The sequence below is a fragment of the Myotis daubentonii genome, chromosome 18 (assembly GCF_963259705.1).
Source record: "Myotis daubentonii chromosome 18, mMyoDau2.1, whole genome shotgun sequence".
In the NCBI taxonomy this organism is placed as follows: domain Eukaryota; kingdom Metazoa; phylum Chordata; class Mammalia; order Chiroptera; family Vespertilionidae; genus Myotis; species Myotis daubentonii.
In genome coordinates this window covers 31,215,008-31,239,938 of record NC_081857.1, presented here as the reverse complement: position 1 = coordinate 31,239,938, position 24,931 = coordinate 31,215,008, and the positions used below count along the sequence as shown (strand labels likewise).

Sequence of the window (24,931 nt, the reverse complement as noted above, 5' to 3'; positions counted from 1 at the left end):
GGGATTCAAGTACAATCTGTCTGCCCATAACCAAACACCATATACCATACTTGTTTGAAATTTCCCAATGCATTTAATGACGGGATCAGACTCTCCAATATAGTAATCAGTTAGGATACTGAATGTATGATGAGTATATTCCTTTAAGAGAGGTTTAAGAGAAGACAGCATTGAAAAAGTCTTAACTCTTAGCCCTTGGTATAGTATATTCTTGTGTATGATGGGAGGCAAAGGAGAGTCTCCTAATTTCTCCAGAATCCCCAAGAGCAGTCAGTCAAGTAAGATCAGATAGAGTACTGTCAAGGGAAGTAAACAACCCCATTCTCCAATGTAGGAGCTGAGCTAAGAATAGGAAGCAAAATCATCATTGCACCCTTTTAAAAAGAATTTTTAAACATTATTTTATTTATTTATTTATTTGGAGAGAGAGAGAAATATTTGTTGTTACAGTTTGTCCCAGTTATTTATGCATTCATTGGTTGATTCTTGTATGTGCCCTGATTGGGGATAGAACTTTCAACCTTGACATATCAGTACGACACTCTAAGCAACTGAGCCAGGGCCATCATTAAATCTTGCCTTTGGATAGAACAGTCTAAGCCAAATAACACTTAAAATAGGACAGCCTGGCTGGCATGGCTCAGTGGTGGAGCGTCAACCTATGAACCAGAAGGTCACAGTTTAATTCCGGGTCAGGGCACATGCCTGGGTTAGGAGCTTGATCCCCAGTGTGGGGCATGCAGGAGGTAGCCAATTAATGATTCTCATCTGTGATGTTTCTATATCTCTCCCTTCTTCTCTGAAATCAATAATAATATATATTTAAAAGTGGTGACATTGTTTTGCCCCACAGAAGACAGCCTCCCCACCCTGTCCAGGAGTAAAGAGGGCAGCACAGGTAGCCAGTGCTCCTCTTCCCCTCACCATGTAGTATCCTGGAAGCAGCTTCTGTAGAAACTCCGCCTCTTTATGCTGGACTGTTTTAATGATGAATTCGTCATCACTGGACACGTAGAAGAGGGAACCGCTAGCCCCAGAATTGCAGAGTTCAATCAGCGGCTCACTGCAGAGGGAATACTGAGCCCCAGAGAGAAGAGAACAAGAAGTTCAGAAATACCAGGACCTGCCCAACCAGAAATCAACTGCAGATGAAATTCTGTTCCAAAAGGAAACTCGAGTAAGACTATGGAGTGAGGGGGCTCCAATATAGGAGTCACAGGGTCATGAGATGCGGAAGCTTACCAAGTAATCATCAGGCCGGATACCAAATAATTCTCGAAAGTAGCGGAAAGCAACAGGTGCGTAGGTTTTGAACCGAAAGTCATTGTAGTGATGAGCAGGGGTCAGGTTGCTCCCTTCACTGTGGGGTTAAATAGAAGAAGCCATAAATTACCAGTCTGTTATCCAGGGAGTCCACCCTGTCAGTCACCCAGAGGCAGAGTCAATACATCCCTTCTGATAGAACCAGAGGGATTAGATGAGTCAGTTACTTAGTGGGACAAAAACACAACATGGGATGCTAACCCGTTTGGCTTAGTGGATAGAGCATCGGCCTGCGGACCAAAGGGTCCCAGATTAGATTCCAGTAAAGGACGCATGTTGGGGTTGCAGGCTTGGTACCAGTGTGGGGCATGCAGGAGGCAGCTGATCAGTGATCCTCTCTCATCACTGATGTTTCTATTTTTCTCTCTCCCTCTCCCTTCCTCTCTGAAATCAGTAATTTTTTTAAAAAAATGTTTTGTTTTTTTAAAAAGCACAACATGGGGATGAAAACATGAGCACATGCATGGAATTGTTTTTTTGTTTTTGTTTTTTAGGGCTCTTTAGGCCAGAGGCTCATGGAAACATCCAAAGGACAGCATCTATTCTCCACATTCTAGTGTCCCATATCACCCTGATTAAAATCAGGTTAAGAATTGGACACATGCCTAAATTAGACCCAAACCCCTAAAAGTGGCCTGAGGTTAATATGAAAAGGCACACTTTCCAGGACATTGTCCTGAACATTAACCTCTTTACCTGGGGAAGAAGATACTCTCCACCACGTAAAAGTCTTGCATGAGGACATCCCGCTCTGGTTTGGTACTCAGACTCCCTACAGTGTGAGTAATGCCTAACTGAATGGCACCTTTCAAGGCTGATGAAGTTGTCTGAAAACAGAAAGGAAATAAGGGCAAAATTTCTAGGATTAAATCTGATCATAGCAGTAAAAACTCAGGAGGGAGAGCCAGAAGGAGCACTTAAAGCAAATGCCCTTCTAAGTAGTTCATCCTAACCCAGTTTCCCCATCCCCATGTTTTACATTGCAGTTTAGCTTGGCAAAGAATGGAAGGGCCTAAGATACAGAGTAGCAAAGGTGGGACTGTCCTAGCCAGCCTAAGCTGGCAAGATGTTCCCTCCTCTCCGTATTTATATTTGGAAGATACATTGTATTGAGAGAACAATCTTAGGTCTCACTCCAAAAGTTCCTTCCCCCAGAGTATCTGGGGCCCTCCAAACATTTTATTCATCGGATATAGGATGCAGTTAAAATTAACTAATATTCTAGTTATCTACCCAGCTACAGAAGCCTCAGTCCTCTAAGGCAGGGCTTGATTCGTGTTCTGAGGACAATAGAGTGGCAAAAAACAGCAACAAAAAATTCCTAACTGAAAAAGCCTGAAAAAACTCAATTTTAAATCTAAAAACGTCTCAGAAATTATCACTATGGTTAAAACACAAATGCAAGAGCCCCACTCTTACAATCTAGGATTCCAATCCCATGGAAAAATACCACATCACCTACATATATGCTGTCCAGTACAGTAGCCTCTAGCCACACATGGCTATTTAATTTTAAGTTAATTAAAAATTTGCTTCTTCAGTCTTACTGGCCACATTCAAGTATGACTAGTGGCTACCATAATGGGTAACAAACAGTACATTTCAATCACTATAGAAAGTACTATTAGGCAGTTTTGTTCTACATCATTTTCCTCATCCCTAACTCTCACCAGATATTACTTATATTTCTACTTAGTCCTCACTGGGCATTAAAATTATAACTGGCATTTTTAAGTGTCTGCCTCTCTAATTAGACTAGAAACTCACCCTTTTGTCTCAATGTTCAGCATATAAAAAGAGCTCAATAAATGTTTGTTAAGTTAACACAGGCCTCAGTACCCATTCCTGAAAATGAGTCAGTCTACCTCTATTATTTGGGACAAATGCAATAAAGGCAGAGAACAGACACAAGAAAATTGTATGTGAGCCAGAAACAGAACTCCAAGAAATCTGCATGCCCTATATCAGACAAGGCACAGCTGCTAAATGGGAGGTTGAATACTGTCCCTTGGGGAGGGCTAGGCATCTCCAAATTAGTCCAGAACCGAAGACCTTAGATCACGCCAAGATGCTTTTCTCCAGTTTTCCCTTCATCAGTTCAATTTTCTATTCTTAGATAGTACTACTATCTTTCCAATCCATTAGAAAGCTCAAAAAGCAGGTGTTCTAGGCCCTCTTCACCAGCTGAAACTACATTCTTTAAAAAAACACACATGCCCTGACCAGTGTGGCTCAGTAGGTTGGAGCTTGGTTCCATACATAGAAAGGTTGTGGGTTTGATGCCTACAGGAGGCAACTGATCAATGTTTCTCTCTCACACTGATGTTTCTCCCCCCCCCCCTCTCTTGCTTTCTCCTTCTCCCTTCTTCTCGCTCTAAAATCAATAAAAACATCCTCGGGTGAGGATTAAAAAAATTAAAAATTAAGGTGAAGAAAATCTTTAAAAAGCACACTCTTAAGAAGAAACAAAGGAAAACACTGACCCGATGTCAATCTGTATCACCAGGCTGGGGGAGATATGGCCTTGATTTTATGTACATCCAGCACCAGAGGAAAGATCAAAAGACTTAAAGAGACATGATTCCGCCCAGCTGGCGCGGCTCAGTGGTTGAGTGTCCACCTATGAACCAGGAGGTCATTGTCAGGGCACATGCCCCAGTTGTGGGCTCCATCCTCAGTGTAGGGTGTATAGAAGGCAGCCAATCAATGATTCTCTCTCATCAGTGATACTTTAATCTCTCCCTCCCTCTCCCTTCCTCTCTGAAATCAGTAAAAATATTTTTTTTTAAAAGAGAAACATGGTTCCCTGAAGCAAAGGAAGAATGACATTCAGGGCTTGAAAATTGTTTATACCTAACAGGGAAGCCCAGTTTCTTCAGCTCAGCGAAATAGCAACCACCATCAGATTTGTCCATGAACAACATTCTCATGTAGTCATACGTATACAGATAAACGATATCTCACTTCACCCTTTGTGAAGTAAACGCTAAAGTCCAAGTTGTATAATAGCTATTGTGCAAAGGCTTAAGATATCAAGAAATGGGAGAGAATAAGGAGAATATCAAGGGGACAGGACTACCCCTTCCTGAAGATGAAAGGGTTCCACCCAGACACACCTTTTTATATGTCGTCTCTCCTGAGGAATCAACACCTCTGTGGCCTATTTTCTTGATGGACATGCCAGGGGCATAAGGTACCTAGAAAAAGAAGAGTCAAGATTAATATATAATTCCCACATAATACACCAAACAGCTACCATGACGACAAACCAAAACATTCAACATACCCTTTTTAGGTTATGAACATTTATAAGATCTTCAGAAGACCCACCCTATGCAAACACACAGCTACAGTGTTGCTTCCCAGTGAATTAACTGGCTGAAAAAACACAGAAGAAAACCCGAGGGATGCATATTTCACCTTTGGTCCTCAGAATGACAACACAGAAAGTAAAAATGAGTATAATTAAAGAAAAGTGGAAACAGGAGAAGTTCAAAAAAGCAAGACTGGTTACAAGTAGAGCTCCACAGTTCCCCTCTTTTTTTCACCAGCTTCCTTTCAGAAATTACTACCTCTCTAACCTTCAATCTAATCTGAATACCAACTGCTCAAACTGAATTTACCATGAGAAATTATCTTGCCACTGGCAAATGCAAGTACTGCGAGGCCAGGAATGAAAAGGCTGAGGCAATAAGATGACTCCTCTGAGATAGTGTATGGGTCTCAGTGCCTTGAAGAGATTCCTGAGAACATAATATGCCTTTGTTTTCTACCCATATATCAGCCCCTGAAATAAGGAAGAGGTAAAACCAGTAGAGCAGAGGCTATTCCCCACAGCCAAAATGCCAGCACAACAGACAGGAAGGTCTTCTTCATGATGTCAATGGTAATTAAGTTAATAAGCCAGAAGGCAAGAAGGCTAGTGAAAATAGGATGTCATGATCTTAGGACTTGATATTCAAGTTCTACTTCTTGCTAAGGCTCTTGGTGCTAGAAAACCATCTATATATAACCTCACAGTTCTTAGAACAGTGGTTCTCAACCTTCCTAATGCCACAACCCTTTAATACAGTTCCTCATGTTGTGGTGACCCCCAATTTCATTGTTACAAATTGAACATAATTAAAGCATAGTGATTAATCACAAAAACAATATGTAATTATATACGTGTTTTCCGATGGTCTTAGGCGACCCCTGTGAAAGAGTCGTTCGACCCCCAAAGGGGTCGCGACCCACAGGTTGCCAGGACAAAAGGATCCACATTCTGAAGCCTCATCATACAACCCAGGAGAGAGGCAAGAAGAGGGCTGAGAAGCAAGTTAAGCAAATGGAAAACATTCTGCACAGAAAAAAAAAAGTAGGAAATTTAACTTCTGTATGGTTAAATGAAGATATTCAAATTCACTGAAGTTGTGCAACTAGAGGCAGTAACAGCAAAAAAAAGAGAGTAGGTTTTAGTGTTGGATTGTCTGGGTCTGAATCCTACACTTATCAATCTCACTTATTAACTATGTGACTTTGGGCAAGTTACAGAACCTCTAATCCTCACTTTCCTCATCTGTAAGACATGAATTACAGTACTTCCCTCATAGGAGTTGTTTGAAAGATTACAGGTACATTATTCTTTGGTACAATAAAAATGTATTAAATTGCCCAGCTGATGTGGCTCAGAGGTACAGCATCCACCCATGCACCAGGTTACCGGTCAGAGCACATGCCCAGGTTGCAGGCTTGATCCCCAGGAGAGGGCATATAGGAGGCAACCGATCAATGATTCTCTTTCATCATTGATATTTCTATCTCTCCCTCTCCCTTCCTCTCTGAAATCAAGTATACTTGTGTGTGTGTGTGTGTATGTATATATAAAAGAATCAACCAATGAATGCATAAATAAGTAGAACAACAAATTGATGTTTCTCTCTCTCCCCCTTCCTCTCTCTTTACAATTTATAAAAAATAAACTGCAACAAAAGTAGAATTGCATAATTTCTAGCTCACCAAACAGATATAAGAACTCTGTCTAGTTCCTGAGACTTAAACAGGGGGGAAATAAAGATGTCAGAACCAGCCCTAACCGGTTTGGCTCAGTGGATAGAGCTTCGGCCTGCGCAATGAAGGGTCCCAGGTTCAATTCCAGTCAAGGGCATGTACCTTGGTTGCGGGCACATCCCCAGTAGGGAGTGTGCAGGAAGCAGCTGAATCGATGTTTCTCTCTCATTGATGTTTCTAACTTTCTATCTCTCTCCCTTCCTCTCTATTAAAAAAATCAATAAAAATATATATTAAAAAAAAAAAAGATGTCAGAACCAGGTATCCTTCTGGTTTTAGAACCAATGTATCAATAAGAAACTTACCTCAGATGCCATGGCTCTCTTGTTTCCAGAAGCTGTTAAAAAAATAAACAAAACACAATTATAATGTGTACACACACCCACTCAGATATCTCTATCCTGCACACTGAAACAATCAGGGTCTGAGTCAAATTAAACCTAACAATGAGCTCTGGCCTCTCGCTCTGTGATACCGTTTGGACAGAGATTTTAAAAGTCCCTTCCTCGTTCTCCCTAATATTCATAGAGCCCTTGAGTACATTCCATTCCTGTTCCAGTCCCTTTTCTTACTCAAGCGTTCATATTTTCTCTGGGAAATAGACCTGTTCTTGATACATCAGAGTCAGAGGGTCTCATTTGATACCATGGCTGAAAGAGAAAGGGCAAAAGAGACCCAAGACTAATTGGAAAGTCTGGGGCTTGATTAATATTTTTTTCCTGTAGAACTAAAAGGGTGAAAATTTTTAGAGCATATCTATGGTGATTTACTCCTCTTTAATTATTTCAACTCTTCAGAAAGAGCTGATCTGTGAAGAAGAAAGAGGCTAAGGATGAGAAAATGCAAAATCAAAATAATGAAAAGGCATTCAGTGCAAGCAGAAACTGATTCTGCATCCCTACAGCCTCATCTTCATTTCTGCTGTAAACTCAACAGGAATTTATTGGCATTTACTTACTAAAGTTTTACTTACTATTTAATCAGTGCAGGCATATTTGTAGTTAAATCTCATTATTATTTATCCATTTAATTTTAGAAAAGATTTTAAGAATAAGTATGTTCAGAAAGTGACAAAAGATTATCTATAGAAAAATGTATTCTGATTAAGTCAATTCTTCAGGGGTTGCCATCCCCATAACCTTCATCCATGATCACATCAGAGATACATCATCACTCAGGAAGGCAAACCTTCCTTCCCATTTCATATTGGAGAACGTTGGCCTTTTTCTTCATAGATTACTAATTATCACATCAATCTAGCTCTAAAGAATTCAAAAGGAATAAAGATTAGCCATATTAAAGAAAATTAAAAAGAGGAGTCCAAATGGGATGAATCTTCAATAACATAATACCTGAGTAGGAAGACCCTAGTTTCAGTCCATATATAAAGATTAATGTTGAGGCAGCAACAGGGACACATGGGATCGAGGATAATCAGGTAAAGCTCTAATTATAATTGTTTAAGACAAAAGGTCAAGCACCCTGAGAATTTCAGAATATAGCTGGGCTCAGAGAGGTTAGAACAGCTCCTAGTAGCACAGACCAAGTATTTCTGGTACAATAAGCAGAGCAGCAAAATGGTGAGTCAGAGTGGCAAAAAATGAAGAGCACCATAGTTTTCATTTCTCTTCCAAAAAAGGAGGCAAGGGAACTGTCACTTAGCTGTGAGGAGACATACTGCATAAAATAACCCCCCAAAAATGGGAGGAAAAAACATCAGTGCCCAATAATCTACATCTTTTGTAGGATGCTTCCTCTTCAATAATGCTGACTTCAGCTGGGTGAAAGATTAGGCAAATTAGGACTGGAACCCTAAGCAAAAGCCAGGACGACTCAGATTTATAATTAAAACTCTACTGACTTACTACAAAATTTAAGGTGTCTGCCAACAAAAACAATAGTCAAACCTTTTATATATTACAACCTTTTAGCCAAGAGCAAGTCAACATGCTGAACTATTAAAAAATTCGAAGACCTGGGTTCAAACCCTTGTTATATCAGGCAAATTGCTCTCTATGTTTAACTAAAAGAAAAGAAACCTAAATTAGGTTATATAAAGATTAGATAAGGTATATTCAAAGTACTTTATGGACTATGAAGTGCTAAACAAATATGTTGCCAGATGTGATTTCTAATGCAAGAGCAAAGTTGAGTCCACAGTAAGGTTTAATGTTCAATTACCTAGAACATCATAAAATGTTAATTAGCATTTCAAAGTACTTGGCTCCTCCCAACTCCCCCCCCAACATACCCTCCTGAAAGTACACACACATAACTATGGAATCAGTGATTCTCAATGAGGAAATCAGTATACTTTCAGTTGTGAAGACAAACACTGATTCTGGACTCCTTGATCGGTACCTGGCCAACCCACTTTTCCCCTCAAGGAAGGGGTTTGGAAGGGATCTGGAAGAACCAAGAAAAGCCAATATCTAGTCCTAGTTTGACAGTCTCACCTACAAAATATGCAAGGAGTAATTGGACAAGTTAAATAATGGAGGGGGGAAAGCAGATAAATGATTTCAAGGCAGGGTCTAAGTTTGGGGCTTTCTAACTTCCAAAAGTTCTACTTTGCTAACTTTCCTGGTTTTATGACACAAACATACAGCTCTAGGGTTGTTAACTCTTGCAAAGTTTGCAGAATGAGGGTGGGAGAACTTGACTCAATGGAATTTTGGTGCCAACTACTTAGCTATCTCTAACTGCAAAGCTGGGATTAACCCAAGTACATTATAGCTGAAGCAGTTAGAAAGATATTGGGGTTTAAATAATAATAGAATAAATAATAGGGAGGAGAAGAATCAGGACCCAAGACTCATTCTCTTTCTTGCCTTAAGTTTTGCCCCTTGGGCACAGATCAGAGCTCTAACCTACCAAAGATGAATGGAAGGGAAGAGAAAAATGCTTAGAGAATTTTGCCAGTGTTGGTAAAACACCCAGTGCGGTTCAGAAACCCAATGAAGAGCAGAGTGACATTTCAGGAAACCAGGTACCATCTGCTAAGGATTGACCAAGTAGCCCAAAGCTCTGCCAATGAGAAATTGTCCCCTGAGGAAGTACATGAGACTAAAGAGTCACCAGCACTGTACCTGTTCACCTCATAATCAAACTCTCTTCTTTACGTGCAGTGAAAGAAAGGGCGCAGGGGGGAGCCACGGAGGGAAGGGGAGGAGGAGAGAAGTGGGGCGGGGGGGGGGGGGGGGGGAGGAGAGAAAGAGGTAAAAGACCAACTCAGCATGGCAGTAACCGGCTTGGTAATAATGCCAGCCAACCACTGAGATTCATCCCTATGAATAACACTAAAATATTATTCAAAAGAAAGTTTGTTTTCTAGCATCTCTGTGGAAAATACTTTCTGATAAGGATATAGCACCACTTTATAATCCCTATCCATGATCCATATATATCATTCTCTTTTTGGGTAGGGAAATTGAATGGAGAGTAGAATTCCAATGTTGAAATTAACTTTTTTCAAAGAAATACTTTTTCCTGAGTAATTTTGGAACCTGCTTCTCCCCTTCTAAGTCAAAACTCTGGAGGACTATTATCAATATGGCTACATTATCATTAGTTTACTCTAGGAAATGTGGCATGTGCTGTAAGAAAGAGAGCACATTACCCAACAGTGGGTTATAGAAGCTGACAGCTTAGCTATAAAAGCTATTGAGAAGGTTCTACACTAGCTTCTCCTCGTTGGCTTAATTTTAACACATCTCAGCACAGCTCGATGCAAAATTATTTCTGCTCCTCTCCATTCACTTATTCAAAAACTACTTATTGGTCACCTGTTATATGTCAGGAATTATGCTAGGTACTCTTGGAAGTAATGTTCCTGACCTGGAGGAGCTCATAATATTTCTACCTTTTCTCCATCACTTGGACATCTCCATATTATCCTAGTTCACCTTAATGGTGACTGTAAGACTACAATGAAATGCTGACACATTTTTAGAAAGACTATTTTTCTCCACTGACCAAACAATGTATATTTTTATAGCACTTTAAAAGTTTACAAACATATATCTTGTTTGGCCCTCAAAATAATACAACAGGATGTGGGAATTGTTTTTAATTAAGAGCTTAAGAGAGGTATCCACCAAATATAATGTGTAAAAGTTGTTTGGATGCTGTTTAGAAAATAAGCTACAGATTTCTGAGACAGAGGCCTTGAGAGGAGAAATTAAATAACCTTTTTTAATTTTGAAGATGTGACACTGCTACCATGGTAATATTACAACTCCCTCTCCCCTCAAAATAGAGTCCTTATCTGTAGAGATACATTCTGAACTATTTATGGCTGAAATCACATGAAGACTGAGTTCGCTTTTAAAAAAATCCCAGGGGGTGGAGGTGGAAGACTGGAGAATAATAGATGCAAATTTGGCAAAATATTGCTGTTGAAGCTAGCTGATGGGTAATAGTGGTTCATTACACTATTCTCTATACGTTGTGTATGTCTGAAAAAATTTACAATTAAAAGTTTAGTGAAAAAATACCATAGAAGAAAAGAAAGCAAGTCTAGATAATCAAGCTTCTTCATCTGAGCTGGCTTCTTTCTGAGAGGTTTTCTCTAGTAAAAGCATCAAGGATGAAGCACTAACAGAAATTGTTTTTTTATTTTACAGAATTCCCAATTCATGTCCATAGTTTATTTCCTTCATGACTATGAGACTCCTCCTTATTAACAGGCCCTGGACCAAGAAGCACTGTAAACAACTAGCTAATGTTGCTCTACTGGAAGCAAAAAAATAAAGCCATGACAAACAGGCTTCATCAGAAATAGTAATGGTTCAAGTAACTTATTTTTGAGTGGGACAATAGATGATATAGAGCTAATCATAGTAATTTCAAGCCCTACTTCCTCTACAGAAAGAAGAAAATGAAAAAGACCTAAAGAACCATTTTTGGGGATTTATTTTTTTTTAACTCTAGCCTGGGTATGTTCAGTCTGGCTAAAATCTATAACTGTTAATGGAAGTTGATTTTTAAATAGAATAAGTTGAGAACTTAGCTTTTCAGCCCCCAAGTGAAGCTACTGTCCACTTTCAAGCTAACAAATCAATAACCATTTATATTAAGAAAAACATCTAGGGCGGGGGGATAAAATGGATACATATGTAATACCCTTTGTAATACTTTAAGCAATAAAAAAAAAAGAAAGAAAAACATCATTCAGAAAGGGCCTTTATGATTTTTAGTCTAATTTTTTTTTAAATAAATAAAAGCAGAGCATAAGGATGTGCTCAAAATCAGAGAGCAAAGCTGATGACCAGGCCAGAATTGGAATCCATATTCTTAACCCCCAATCAACTCTCATTTTCCTAAACCATCTTTTTGTTTTCATTTCCTGGTGATCTTGAGTCTAGGAGGGACAAGAAAGCACCTAGAGAACTAGAAGGCTCTAACAAACACATCTCGAAACTGCTAATGGACAAGATGAACATATATTTTCTTCCCTGGAGGTACCCCCTTCCCTTGGGACAAGAAAATGTATTTTTCACATTCCCTGATAGAGGGTTAAGAGCAGAGTCCTCCTCCTTCAGTTCTTCTCAAGTAGATTAACAATAACAACACTGTTCTTCTGGTAACAGTCATAATGTCACCAGCAAAAATACGTCTCACCTCTCTTAGTGAGATTATCCTTGTTCTGAACCACACAATGCCAGTGTCTAGAGGAACAAATCTGTCTTTCAAGTCTGATACTTGAAAGAGCAGCTTCACAGACATTAAGGTCCTCACTAAGTAGCAGAAAGTATGTCTTTGCAGTAAGACCTCAACAACTTTAACAGAGGGGGGGGAAGCTCCTTTTATTTCAGACTAGTTTTCCTCTTGGTGCATGAGGGACCTTGACTTGCTCTGATTAAAAGCATTAGGCTTATGATTATTGAATTTGCAATGGATAAAAAGAGGGCATCTGATAGGCAAACTCTTTTGCTTGTTTAGTTTCAGGGATCTTGGAATTTTACTGCAGAATCAGTTACCAATCCTTGGCATGAATTCACATTAAAACTTAAAAAATATTTTCTGAAAGAATGATTAATAACTCCACATATTATGCAACAGGAGGTCAGAATTTTGTTGCTTTTTTAAGGAGAGTTAAAGTCAGAAGGAGAAGTTCCCTTCTGTACTAGTCTCTCCTTCAGTAAGGACTACTGTTTCAGTCAGTATTCATTCAACAACAAATATTTAATTTGGTTTAAAGTCAGGTTAGTTTGCACACAGACTTTCAAATTAGCGAGGGAGCAATTATAGCGTAGTGGGTAGGATTGTGGGCTCTGAAATCTGAACACCTAGGTTTGCTAGGTTTGAATATGAGATCCATTCTTTACTAACTAGGTAACCTTGGACAAGTTCATTAAAACTCTCTGGGCCTTGGTTACCTTATCTATAAAGTGGTGAAATAATACCGTACCTCATAGGGCTGTTATGAGAACTAAAATAAGTCATGTATAGCGCTTAACATATAATATATACTCTATAAATATAAGCAATTATTATCATTGTGAATTATGAAACCCCATCTACACGATAGGAAGGGTCAGGGGAGAGGTGCAGCAGAGAGTGAAAAGAAAAAGAATTGAGAGACTCATTTACTGCCCAGCCGGTGTGGCTCAGTGGTTGAGCGTCGACCTATGAACCAGGAGGTCACAGTTCGATTCCCAGTAGGGGCCAGGTTGCGGGCTTGATCCCGTGTGGGGCGTGCAGAAGGCAGCCAATCAATGATTCTCTCTCATGACTGGTGTTTCTATCTATCTCTATCTCTCCCCCTTCCTCTCTAAAATCAATAAAAATATTTTTTTCCCCAAAAAAATATATTTTTTTCTAAAGAAAAAAAAAAGAGACTCATTTACTAAAACAAAAGGACATGAAGTTATGGGAAGATTTTGAAGGAGACAAAAAGTTAGGGAGTTGACTGATTCATATTATACCGTGAAACTGAGAAATATATTTCTCTGTTAAGAGCATCTTTTTTTGGAGAGGGCGAGTAAGTTATGTTCAATAAGAAATCCACAGCCTTCTCAGAAGAAGACCATGCGCTACCACTGCAAACAATCTGCAACTGTTACGGGGAAGAGCCGCTGGCTGCTAGTTACTGCGGAGCTCATGCTTCTTCAGCACAGATACACATCAGATCTACCTCTCTTACTCCTGACCCCACAGCACAGACAGTTGAAACCTAAATGAGGAAAAACAGAAAGTTATCACTTATTTCTAGGATTGTACTTACTTACAGCAGAAAAAGCATATTTTTTTGAAAACTCTAAAGTTTAAAATTACGAACAGGATCTGGCCTGATCCCCAACACCATACTGTGAAATGTGAGATGATTTTTTTGTAGTTCTAAGTACTAGTAAATGTCCAAAAAACAAGAGAAAAAGAAGTTCTGGCAAAAAAAAAAAAAAATTCTAAGAGTAGTCACAAAACTTGTAACCCAAATCATTTCTCTCTGGAGTGATTTCAGATTGGCAACGAATTTTCAGGTATAAAAAGTCTTTTGCATGCAGGCTTCTGATCTTTTAAGAAAGAATAGTAGCCCTGGCTGTTTTGCTCAGTGGTTAGAGCATCAACCCTCTAACCAAAGGGTCACAGGTTCAAGTCCCAGTCAAGGGCACGTACCTCATTGCAGGTTCCGCAGCCCTGGTAGGGGTATGTGCAGGAGGCAACCAATCAATGTGTCTCTCACTTTGATGTGTCTGTCTGTCTCTCTCTCTCTCTCTCTCTCTCTCTCTCCCTCCCTCCCTCCTTCCCTCCTACCTCCTTTCCACTTTCTCTAGAAATCAATGGAAAAAGTATCCTCTGGTGAAACAACAACAAAAGAATATGCATACATTTTACTTGAGGATCTTCCTTTCATTCTTAGAGGGCAATCTGGCAATATCTAGGCAAATAGTCTTAAAAACAAAAATGTATAAATTGGCCTAGAAGTGGGAATTTATCCTAAGGAAACAATCAAGTGGACAAAGATGGATATACAAAGATATCTAATGCAGCACTGTATATAATAACTATAACTGGAAAGATACCATAATTGGAAAGACTCTAAATGAACAACAGAGGATTGGTGAATTATTGTGAAATCATAAAATGGAATAGTATATAACCATTATTTTATTGTATACTTATAGATAGGATGTCACAGTTAAGTTGTTGGAAAAGGTAAAAAAAATTATATAGTACCATATTTTGAAAACATACTTATCTATAAATTCACATGTACTTACATACATTAAAAAGGTCCAGAAGAGCATAGATCAAAATGTTAAAATATGACTATCTTGGATAGTGGGGTTAGGTTAATTTGTAAATTTAAATTTTCTCATCTATATAAATTTTCTATATAGGTGGCTTTATTATAATTCTCTTTACTTCATAACCCATTTTCCCCAGTAAATCACAACTCAACAGTCCCACGCATACAGACTCACATCACTCCCTGCCCAACACATTAACTCAAGCTCATTACAATTACATTATGCTGCTGCAGAGACAGACTAGAAGGAAAAGATAAAGAGAAAATACCTCAAATGCTGCTAACAATCCCAAGCTACAAATAAGCATGACTTCTTTAAAAAAAAAAAAAGTTTTCTTTAAAAGGACAATAAACGTTTTAGAAAAAAAAAAATTTTTTTTCTTTTTTTTAAGATATATTTTATTGATTTTTTACAGAGAGGAAGGGAGAGGGATAGAGAGTTAGAAACATTGATGTGAGAGAAACATCCATCAGCTGCCTCCTGCACACTCCCCACTGGGGATGTGACCGCAACCAAGGTACATACCCTTGACCAGAATCGAACCTGGGACCCTTGAGTCCTCAGGCTGATGGTCTGTCCACTGAGCCAAACTGGTTAGGGCAAATTTTTTTCTTCTTAAAAGCATGACTCCTAGCCCTGGTCGGTATAGCTCAGGTGGTTGCAGCATCCTCCATACACTGAAAGGTTGCAGGTTTGACTCCTGGTCAGGGCACATACCTAGGTTGCGGGTTTGAGCCCCAGTTGGGAAGCATATGGGAGGCAACTGACTGATGTTTGATGTTTCTCTCCCTCTCTCCCTTTTCTCTCCTCTCTAACGATCAATGAACATATCCTTGGATGAGGATTTTTTAAAAAGCATGACTCCTATATACTCACTTTCTCCACTACATATTACTTTGAGATGCCTATTCAACCTGAAACAAACCCGTATCAGCATATATGAGGTTCCTTCTGAAGTTTATTTTTTATATCCTTCAGAATATCATTTCTCCTATAAAACAGGGATACCTGATTTCAGCACATCTCCTGGATGACAAGACTTGAAAAATATCAAAGATCTAGCCTCTAAATTATGAAAATAAGCTGGGAAATCTTTAACGTTGCTAAAATAATTTCAAAACAGCTGGACCAGTCAAGTGGAAACCAATAATTCTTGCTAAAATACAGAGGTGAATCATCATATCACATCAGAATATTTTTCTGAGTAACCCTGGACTAGACTTAAGGAAACACTCCATGTTGGTCCTTGGCCTAACCCTAAATTGTGTTTATGGTGAAAAGGTACTGTAGAGCCTAGTTTCTAGTCACTAGTTAAAACATCACCGTGGCTCTCCATAAATTTGCTTGCTACTACTAAACCACCAGAGACTAAGATCCAAAATGTAGAGGAAGAGAAAAACCATCAATATGATTCTGCAAAATGTGAAAAAGGCACACTTCAGAGGGAAGAATGAGTGGGGAATGAGAGATCATTGACACAAAGGTATTTTCAGATAGGAAACAGCTCCAAAAAGAGAGCTCCCACCCGGTGTGTGGAACAAAACAGAGTTGGCCTTAATCCCAGAGCCTCTCCCAGCACTTTCAGAGCAGAAACATCCCCGTCGGAGATGCGATGACATCATCCCCAGATGAGAAACGAAGAGGTAGCATGTGACTGACTTCAGTGTTTGAAGTACACATATAATTTGGGGACACTACAGGCTGGCCGGATGTGCATTCCTCAGACAACTGGAATTGTGCCTGAACAGGTCATAGAGAAGCAGTCCCAGACACCCAACTCAATGACCTACCAATACTACTACAGAAATATGTCAATAATTTCTACATAGAGCACAGAGAGACAAGCAGGCTTTTCAAAAGCAAAATGTTAACTCTTAGGGGATCTCTTGGTTGATAAGATTGAGAGAGACACACACAATCAGCCAACTTGTCTGCTGGACTATCTGAAACAATCTCTCTGGTCCTCTTAACTTGAAATACTGCAAGCCATTTATACTACTGTATAGTCTAGCAAGTGGGAGACACAATGTATTCTCCAAATGAAAATACTCAGAAATTGTCTAAAACAGTGGTTCTCAACTTTCCTAATGCTGTGACCCTCTAATACAGTTCCTCATGTTGTGGTGACCCCTAACCATAAAATTATTTTTGTTGCTACTTCATAACTGTAATGTTGCTACTGTTATGAATTGTAGTGTAAATATCTGATATGCAGGATGGTCTTAGGCGACCCCTGTGAAAGGGTCGTTCGACTGACTGTCAAAGGAGTTGCAACCCACAGGTTGAGAACCGCTGCTTTAGCCTAATCAACATCACTGAACCTTTGGGGCAGTGTTTATTCTGGATTAATTCCATATTGCCCTGGCCAGTGTGGCTCAGTATTTGCAGCATTGGTCTGCACACCACAGGGTCGAAAAGGATCAAGTATGTGATCCCTGCCTGGGCAGGGCTTAGTGGTTGAGTGTCCAGGAGGTCACGGTTCGATTCCCGATCAGGGTACATGCCCGGGTTGAGCGCTTGATCCCCAATGTGGGGTGTGCAGGAGGCAGCTGATCAATGATTTTCTCTCATCATTGATGTTTCTACCTCTCCTTCTCCCCTTCCTCTCTGAAATCAGTAACAATATATTTTTTAAAAAGTAAAAAATATCCTCAGGTGAGGATTAATAACCACAACAAAAAAAGAAAAATATAAGGCAAATAATAACGTATTGAACTATCTACTAGGAACCTGCCTTCCTCTCTTTTTGCCAAAGTCTTCCTCAGACTCCAGCAATAAGGAGACTTTCTAAGAATCAGATGTTTATCAATGAATACATATTGTATACAGCCATTACAAATGAACAAAGCAAAATTTCACAGAAGAAAAATGACTGAAGAAAAAGTTTAAAAATATGGAGGGGTTGAGAAAATAAGTTCACTTCACCAGAAAACAGTTAAAAGAAACAATAAGGCCCTGGCCAATTCGGCTCAGTGGATAGAGTGTCGGCCTGTGGACTGAAGGGTCCCAGGTTCAATTCAGTCAAGGGCACATGCCCAGTTTGCGGGCTCGATCCCCAGTGTGGGGCGTGCAGGAGGCAGCTGATCCATGATTCTCTCTCAAAATTGATGTTTCTCTCTCTCTCCCCCTTCTCCTTTCCTCTCTGAAATCAATAAAAATATATTTTAAAAAAACAACAACAATAAGAAGCTCATAAGAGATATAAACACATACGTAGAAACTAAACAATGCTCTCTTTTCATAGTAAAGAGTGGAGAAGTGAAGTGCAATAGGGGAAATGGGCTAGGAAGGAGTTTCCTTTAGAAAACACCATCAGTCCACTCTCTGAGACTGAATGTTTCGCTGATGTTTGGAACAAAGAGAAACAGAGATTCCTCTGCCAGGCTATCAGAAAATAGCATACTTTCTGAAGTATACTTTTATCCTTGATCAAGAAAATATGTCCAGTAAAAAGAAAAGAGAATGACAACTTTGGTCTTGTTGCTTTCTTTATGTCAAGTAAGAATAGCCCCAAATCTTAGGAAATACATAGCTTAAATGATAAAATAACCACCTTCCTTCTCTCCAGTTCTGTCTTTGACCTAATGTTATCTCTGTTGTTCACAGGCTATAGCTTCCATTATCAAAGGAAAACAGGCTTTATGTAATAGCTAGTAGCTAGCACATATCTAAGCAAAGTTATTAATCAGAAGAGTTTTATATCAACCCAGAACAGCACACAGAAAGTAACAAGCAAACATACTATTTTGATATTCAAAAGCTTAAGCAACCATGGCAGAAATAAATAACTGATCAAAAGCAATGACATTCTGCCCTGGCCATGTGGCTCATCTGTGTCCTATACACCAAAAGGTTGCAGGTTCAATTCCAGCGTCAGGGCACATGCTGAGGTTGCAGGCTAAATCCTCCACCCAGGTCTCTGGCCCAGTCGGGGTACATGGGGGAGGCAACATCTCACATCAATGTTTCTCTCTCTCTCTCTCTCTTACTCCCCCCTCTCTAAAAATCAATATGTTCTTGGGTGAGGATTAAAAAAAAAAAAAAAAGACGCAAAACAATGACATTCTGATATCAGAATCTACCAAGGGGACAAAAGAAAAAAGGAGGGTGTGGGGTGGTCAAAACCCCCTAAAAAGAAAGCAAACAGAAAAATCTCTTCCTCCTTGTAAAGTATCAACCGAATAGAACTTAGAGATATTCTGACTACATGACAGTCTGTTCTATCTTTACATTCCCAAATTTCCGTTTACTCACTCCTGTAAACTGGTTTAAGTTGCATTACTTTTCACCAGTATAGAAGAATTGAAGGGAAAGGGATCAGCCTACAAACAGCTTAACACTGTATACAAAGAAAACAGACAAAAAACCCTCAACAAAAATCCCTACCATCTGGAGTTATCAGATATAGCATAATTTACTGGTGGGGCCCTGCTTAGGAAGAACAAACTCACCAGAATCAAGGTCCTAGGCAAAAATGCTTCAATCCTGCCTGACCGGTTTGGCTCAGTGGACAGAGCATCGGCCTGCGGACTCAAAGGTCCCAGGTTCGATTCTGGTCAAGGGCATGTACCTTGGTTGCAGACACATTCCTAATGGGGAGTGTGCAGGAGGCAGCTGATCGATTTTTCTCTCTCATCAATGTTTCTAACTCTCTGTCCCTCTCCCTTCCTTTCTGTAAAAAATCAATAAAATATGCCGAAACCGGTTTGGCTCAGTGGATAGAGCGTCGGCCTGTGGACTGAAGGGTCCCGGGTTCGGTTCCGGTCAGGGGCATGTACCTGGGTTGCGGGCATATCCCAGTGGGAGATGTGCGGGAGGCGGCTGATCGATGTTTCTCTCTCATCGATGTTTCTGGCTCTCTATCTCTCTCCCTTTCTCTCTGTAAAAAATCAATAAAATATATTTAAAAAAAAAATCAATAAAATATATATATTTTTAAAAATGCTTCAATCCTGTGTCCTCTGAGGTTTCCCTCAGTAGTTAAGTAAAAGTCAGGAAAGAAGCTGTAAAATTATCTCCAAATCATTGTGCTTATGATAAAATCATGTCATAAGGATGATAATTTCAGAAATGTTCTGGTGTGAATCAAAAGGAATTAGAAGTTCATGATCTTCTAAGGTTTCAAGTTATTTTTCTTGGAGAGTCACGTGATTTTATCACACAGCTCTTATTTCAGGGGTGCAGTGTACACCTTAGCATTCTAACTTTACTTTCTAACTCCTCCACTGTCTTCAAATCAATTCTCAAAAATAGAAATACTTTACTGCCTTCATGGCGGTAAGAAGGGGAATCAGTGGCTGAATTTCAAATTTTTGATGGACTAGTCAAATTAGATGGTCACACTGTCAACAGCACTTTATCAGGGCTGATTTTATTTTTTAAGTGGTGCCACCACTGTCCAAATGAGTATGGGGACAAAGGAAGAGAAGGAATAAATTTCTTTTACTCTCCAAACAGCTGACACTAGATGGCAAACTGCATCACCTTTTATTAACAATCAAAGTTTAAGAGCAAGAATACACTGATGGCTACTGCAAGCTGATATTCATTTATAACTGCTTCCCCCAAAATCCAAACATGGTAATTACACCAATGGGAAAAGATGTCAAACATCACTCAGAGCATATGGTTTGTTCTACCCTTGGCATTTCATTTGTCAGCATAAAAGACCAGCTCTGACTTAATGGCAAAATAATCAAGACAGGGGTTAATACTGGCAGGGAACAACTGTTTTAAATCACCTGTCCTTCCTAATTTGAAGGCCAACAGATTTTGAGCCTCCAACAGTTATGAGTGGCTTATTTAAAACATCATTCTGCCCTGAATCCTGACATTCTTATTTTGTATCCATTTCAACATTGCCAGGCAATCTTAGTTTTAGAATTCAGAGTTTCACCAAAATTTAAGTGAATTCAGCTAAGCATCTAGAAAAATAAATTGGTTTTAGGATGGTTAACACACACACACACACACATCCTTTCTTTGAATTTCCAGCTTTTAACAATTTAGGAAATCATAAACCATCACTTATTCCTGCCAATGTCCTGTATTTCTCCAGGTACCATCCAGAACACCACTATCCTCTAATCACAAATAAAACTGATTCTTATAGCCTCTTTTGCATCAGAATCAAACATCCTATACTTTTCAAAAACACATCCTTAAAATGAAATATTGTATTACATTAAATTTGCTAAGCCCAAACCTAAGTGAAAATGCAGATACACAAAAGGCAATGTTGCAGAACAAAAAGTCAACATTGCAAATTTGCACACAATAACCCATAATGTTTTCAAGAATGTTTATGTGCCCTAACTGGTTTGGCTCAGTGGATAGAGCATCCGCCTGCGGACTGAAGGGTCCCGGGTTCAATTCCAGCCAAGGACACATGCCCAGGTTGCAGGCTCAATCCCCAGTAGAGGACATGCAAGCAGCCGATCAATGATTCTCTCTCATCATTGATGTTTCTCTCTCTCTCTCCCTTCCTCTCTGAAATCAATAAAAATTATTTTTAAAAAGAAGAATGTTTATGAACAGAATTTTTCTTAATTTCTTAATCCAACTGTTTCAATATTTGCCAAAGAAGCAGAGAAGGTGGGTGTAAAAAACGAAAGTACAAAAAAGGACTCTAAAGTTACTTATTTTGGACATTTTTACACCTTGACTTCAGATATCAACATAGTAGTCAGGGTTTTGAAACCTAGTATTTGATTTTCTGGTGAAAGCACAATAGGAAAAAACATTTATACGATCTGAATTACTAACTGCAAGCCTTAGGATCTGGCAAAAACATACAAAAATATCAAATAGTGACATCTAAAAAAGACAGGACTGCCCTGGCCAGGTAGAGTGCCATCCCGATATGCCAAGGTTGTGGGTTTGATTCGTGGCAGGGTACATACACGAATCAACCAATGACTGTATAAATAAGTGAAACAACAAACTGATGTTTTTCTCTCTTCCTCCCTTCCTCGCTCTCTCTGAAATCAATGAATAAGTAATAAACAATAAATAAAAAAGACAGGACTATCTGAAGTTGTAGAGATGGAAGAGGAGGAAGATGTATCAGTAAGAGACAAAAAAATACTTCCTTTTACTCCTAGATCTGTCCACCTGGCCAATACTTCCCTGAGCTGGAGGCTGAGTCAGATTCTGGGATATAAACACATGGCTTTTAAGATTAACCTGGTTAAAAAAAACAAAAAAAATTAACCCAGTTTCTAAAGAAAATACCTGACTTAATAGGTAAGAAGTTTAAGGACCACACATGACCATTCTTCTTTCTTGAAGGTATATATATGTGTGTGTGTGTGTGTGTGTGTGTGTGTGTGTGTGTGTATCTTATATAATAAAAGGCTAATATGCAAATATCCCCTCAGGAGTTTGACAGACTGGGAGTTCAACCTCTCACTATGATGTGCGCTGACCACCAGGGGGCAGCGCGGAATGAAGGAAGGCACCGGTCAGCGGTCAGCAGCCAGCAGCCAGCAGCCAGCAGCCAGCAGCCAGGAGAAGGAAGGCCCTGATTGGCCCTGATCACCGGCCATGCCTAGGGACCTACCCATGCATGAATTTCGTGCACCGAGCCTCTAGAGTACATATATATATATATCTGTCATTTTTACTTTATCCTTCTTCACACTTAGACGCAACATGAGATGCTTTGGCTCTCTAATGCTTTTACAAGAAAGGCAAAAATTACCTCTCAAGAAACTAAAAATAGATGTACATAAATAAAACTGCACCTTATGAAGAAGATATTTGTGACCAGTATTAACTCAACTGAGCTGGAATATGAACGGTGGAACCCTCTACTTAGCCAATTCAAAATGGCAGGAACTCAATCTCCGGTCTAAGGAATGTCAGCAGCTCAAGTAAAGCAGCCAACCTCTGGTAGCCCATCCAGTTCAGTGCGGAGGCAACTCGCTACGGAACAGCAGACGTTTGTGATGGAAGCTCTAGAGCAGTTTCTGACTCAAGCTCCCCCCACACACGACACCACCACCCATCTTCCCTCCCACACACCATCTGTAGCTTTTCTCCATCTTCAATAGCTGCTCCCTGCTCTGAGCAATATGCCTGGCTCTCTTCTCCAAGGGCCGCTTTTCCTGATGCCACCTAAGCATTCTTCCAGTCCATTTCCTATTATGCAACGTCCCCCCAGCACCCAGAGCCTCCCCCCTCATTACCAACATCACCCCTCTCGGCCTCCACTGCAACTCCAGACGTCATCACTCCACCTTCTCCATCTATTTTTTGGGTATTTTAACCCTAATTTTCCACATTCTTCAGTCTTCCTTCAATACTGCCCATTCCTTCCCGAAGTTGGTCAGTCTAGAGCTAGGAGTCATCAAGGGAGGATGTTTGATAAAATGTGTCTGTGCGAGCGCCCGCGGGGGAGGCGGAGGGGAGAGGAGGAGGGGGAGGAGAGGAGGGGGCGAGCGGGGGCACGCAGTGAGAAGGAATGACGCATTAGGGGGAGTCTCCAGGGAAAAAGACGGTTCCATCAACTCCCACCCCCAACAAAACTCCCAATTCCCTCAACCCCCAGCGATCGGAGGCACCCCATCACTCTTCAATTCCAAGGCTTCTCGTCTACATTTTCAATTAACTCCAGAACCAACTGGGATTCTACCTGCCTCTCACACTAAGTAATTCCTATTTGTAAGGCCTCCATTCACTTGACTTTTCTCTACTCCCTTCGATTTCCCTGCTGTTCCCCTCCTATCCCCACTGTCCATCTCCACCCCTCCTGACCCTACTTCTTTCAAGTCCTCAACTCGGCCTCCTCCAAGACAGACAACGTTTTTGATAGCTTCCCTTTCCTCAGTTAAACCCGTCTTTTCCTCAGAACCCCCTGCCCACTCGGAAAGCCTATTTAGAACCCTGTTTTCCTCACCGGCAACCTCGGACATCCCCAGCTACAGGTGCCCTCCCAGGTCTCGCTCTTGCTCCCACCCCACGGCCGCCATCAGCCCGCCGTCCACGCCCCGCCCTGATTACCTGAGGACGAGGTGCAGGAAGGACCCCCGGGATCCACGGATGAAAACCCGGCCGCCGACTGCCCAGAGGCCGACGCCATCTTGGCAGCCCCCTCCCCCTCAGTGGCCTCACTCCCTTTCAATCCGGCTCTTCCTCTTCTCCGAGTCGAATCTTCCCGTCTTTACAAAAACTGCGTTCCGACAGCCACCTTCCCGCCCCGCCGAGGCCTTTCTCAGACACGTCGGGCAGGCTCCGGGACCAGCTCAGGGCCGCACCACTTGTCTGGCATGGGGACAATCCACGTCTCGTACCCTCCCTGCAACTTGAACCGCTTTCCGCGGGAGCTGCTTTTCCCTTTCACAATGGAATAGGCTCCAGCTGGCTGCCGGGACCCCGCGTCCGCACCAAACCAACACTTAAAGCAACAAGGGGGCGTGAGGAGTCCCGGCAGAGCGAACGCCCCCTCCCCCTACTCCTAGCCACAGCCTGTTTATCGCCAACCCCACCGTTCCACTCCCGGCAGCCAGCGAAATCCAGGCACTGCGCATGCGCCCAACCTCTCGTTCCATCCCACTCAATGGGGGTGGGGAGTAGCCCAGAGAGGAGCAAAGCCAATCGGGAGGCTGTTCCTGGTCACATGATGCAGGTCCCTCACGGCCTAACGACTCCACGCCGGGGCAAACACTCCCTATGGTGGCTCGCTGGGGTCAAGTTAGTTCGGCTCTTTTAAAGAACTGGGTTGCGTTGCCTATGCTCATTAGGAGTTGGCTCGACGGGTCCTCTCAGTTTTACAGCTTAGAGAAGAATTCCCGACAGACTCTCAGTGTCAAGTGAGAGACTTTAAGCAGTCAAATTCGCAAAATATCACATGCCACCAAGTATCCTTCCGGCTCTACTGCCTTGTTTACTATTTAGTTTAAGGTGCATGCATGTCTTGTCTTCCTCCGAGTGACATTTGAAACAGACCCACATATTGCCTCAAGCCAAATGCTGGGCACAGTGACAGAATTTAGGAAATATCTTATAAGTGAATGAAGACCTGTCAAAAAGGGAGGTGATCAAACCATATTATAGTCTGTCTTCCCGTGATCCAAGCCCTTAGCCTCTCTGTTATCTATATTCCAAAGGGCATGGAGACACACAGAAGTCTAGTCTTCGTACAAACCCTGCTCATTTTTAACAAAGTACCCTGGAGGTTATGAACTCTGAAGACCTCTTTCCCTGGGGAGACTGAACTCCTGGAGAACAACCACTGTGTTTAGTTCACTCATGTATCCCCAAGCTACTCAGGTGATGTGACTCTGTACATAGTAGGATCTCAACAA

At 40.8% G+C, this 24,931-nt stretch overlaps 1 protein-coding gene across 5 annotated transcripts in view; it reads right to left on the bottom strand.

Annotated features, from left to right (window-relative positions):
* PIP5K1A (phosphatidylinositol-4-phosphate 5-kinase type 1 alpha) overlaps window positions 1-24,157 on the bottom strand; it is a 39,021-nt gene extending 14,864 nt beyond the window's left edge. For 3 of the 5 annotated variants that reach the window (XM_059673792.1, XM_059673795.1, XM_059673796.1), the window contains exons 1-7: window positions 23,628-24,157; window positions 13,511-13,549; window positions 6,678-6,709; window positions 4,440-4,520; window positions 2,020-2,150; window positions 1,243-1,360; window positions 925-1,077 (exon numbers count right to left, since the gene is read on the bottom strand). In XM_059673792.1, coding sequence (XP_059529775.1) covers window positions 925-1,077; window positions 1,243-1,360; window positions 2,020-2,150; window positions 4,440-4,520; window positions 6,678-6,709; window positions 13,511-13,549; window positions 23,628-23,706 — 633 coding nt within the window. In that variant the 5' untranslated portion in view covers window positions 23,707-24,157. Of the gene's footprint in view, window positions 1-924; window positions 1,078-1,242; window positions 1,361-2,019; window positions 2,151-4,439; window positions 4,521-6,677; window positions 6,710-13,510; window positions 13,550-22,813; window positions 22,959-23,627 lie in introns of those variants that run through there. The other 2 variants (XM_059673793.1, XM_059673794.1) reach the window with 2 other exon arrangements.
* Window positions 24,158-24,931: the final 774 nt, after the last annotated feature.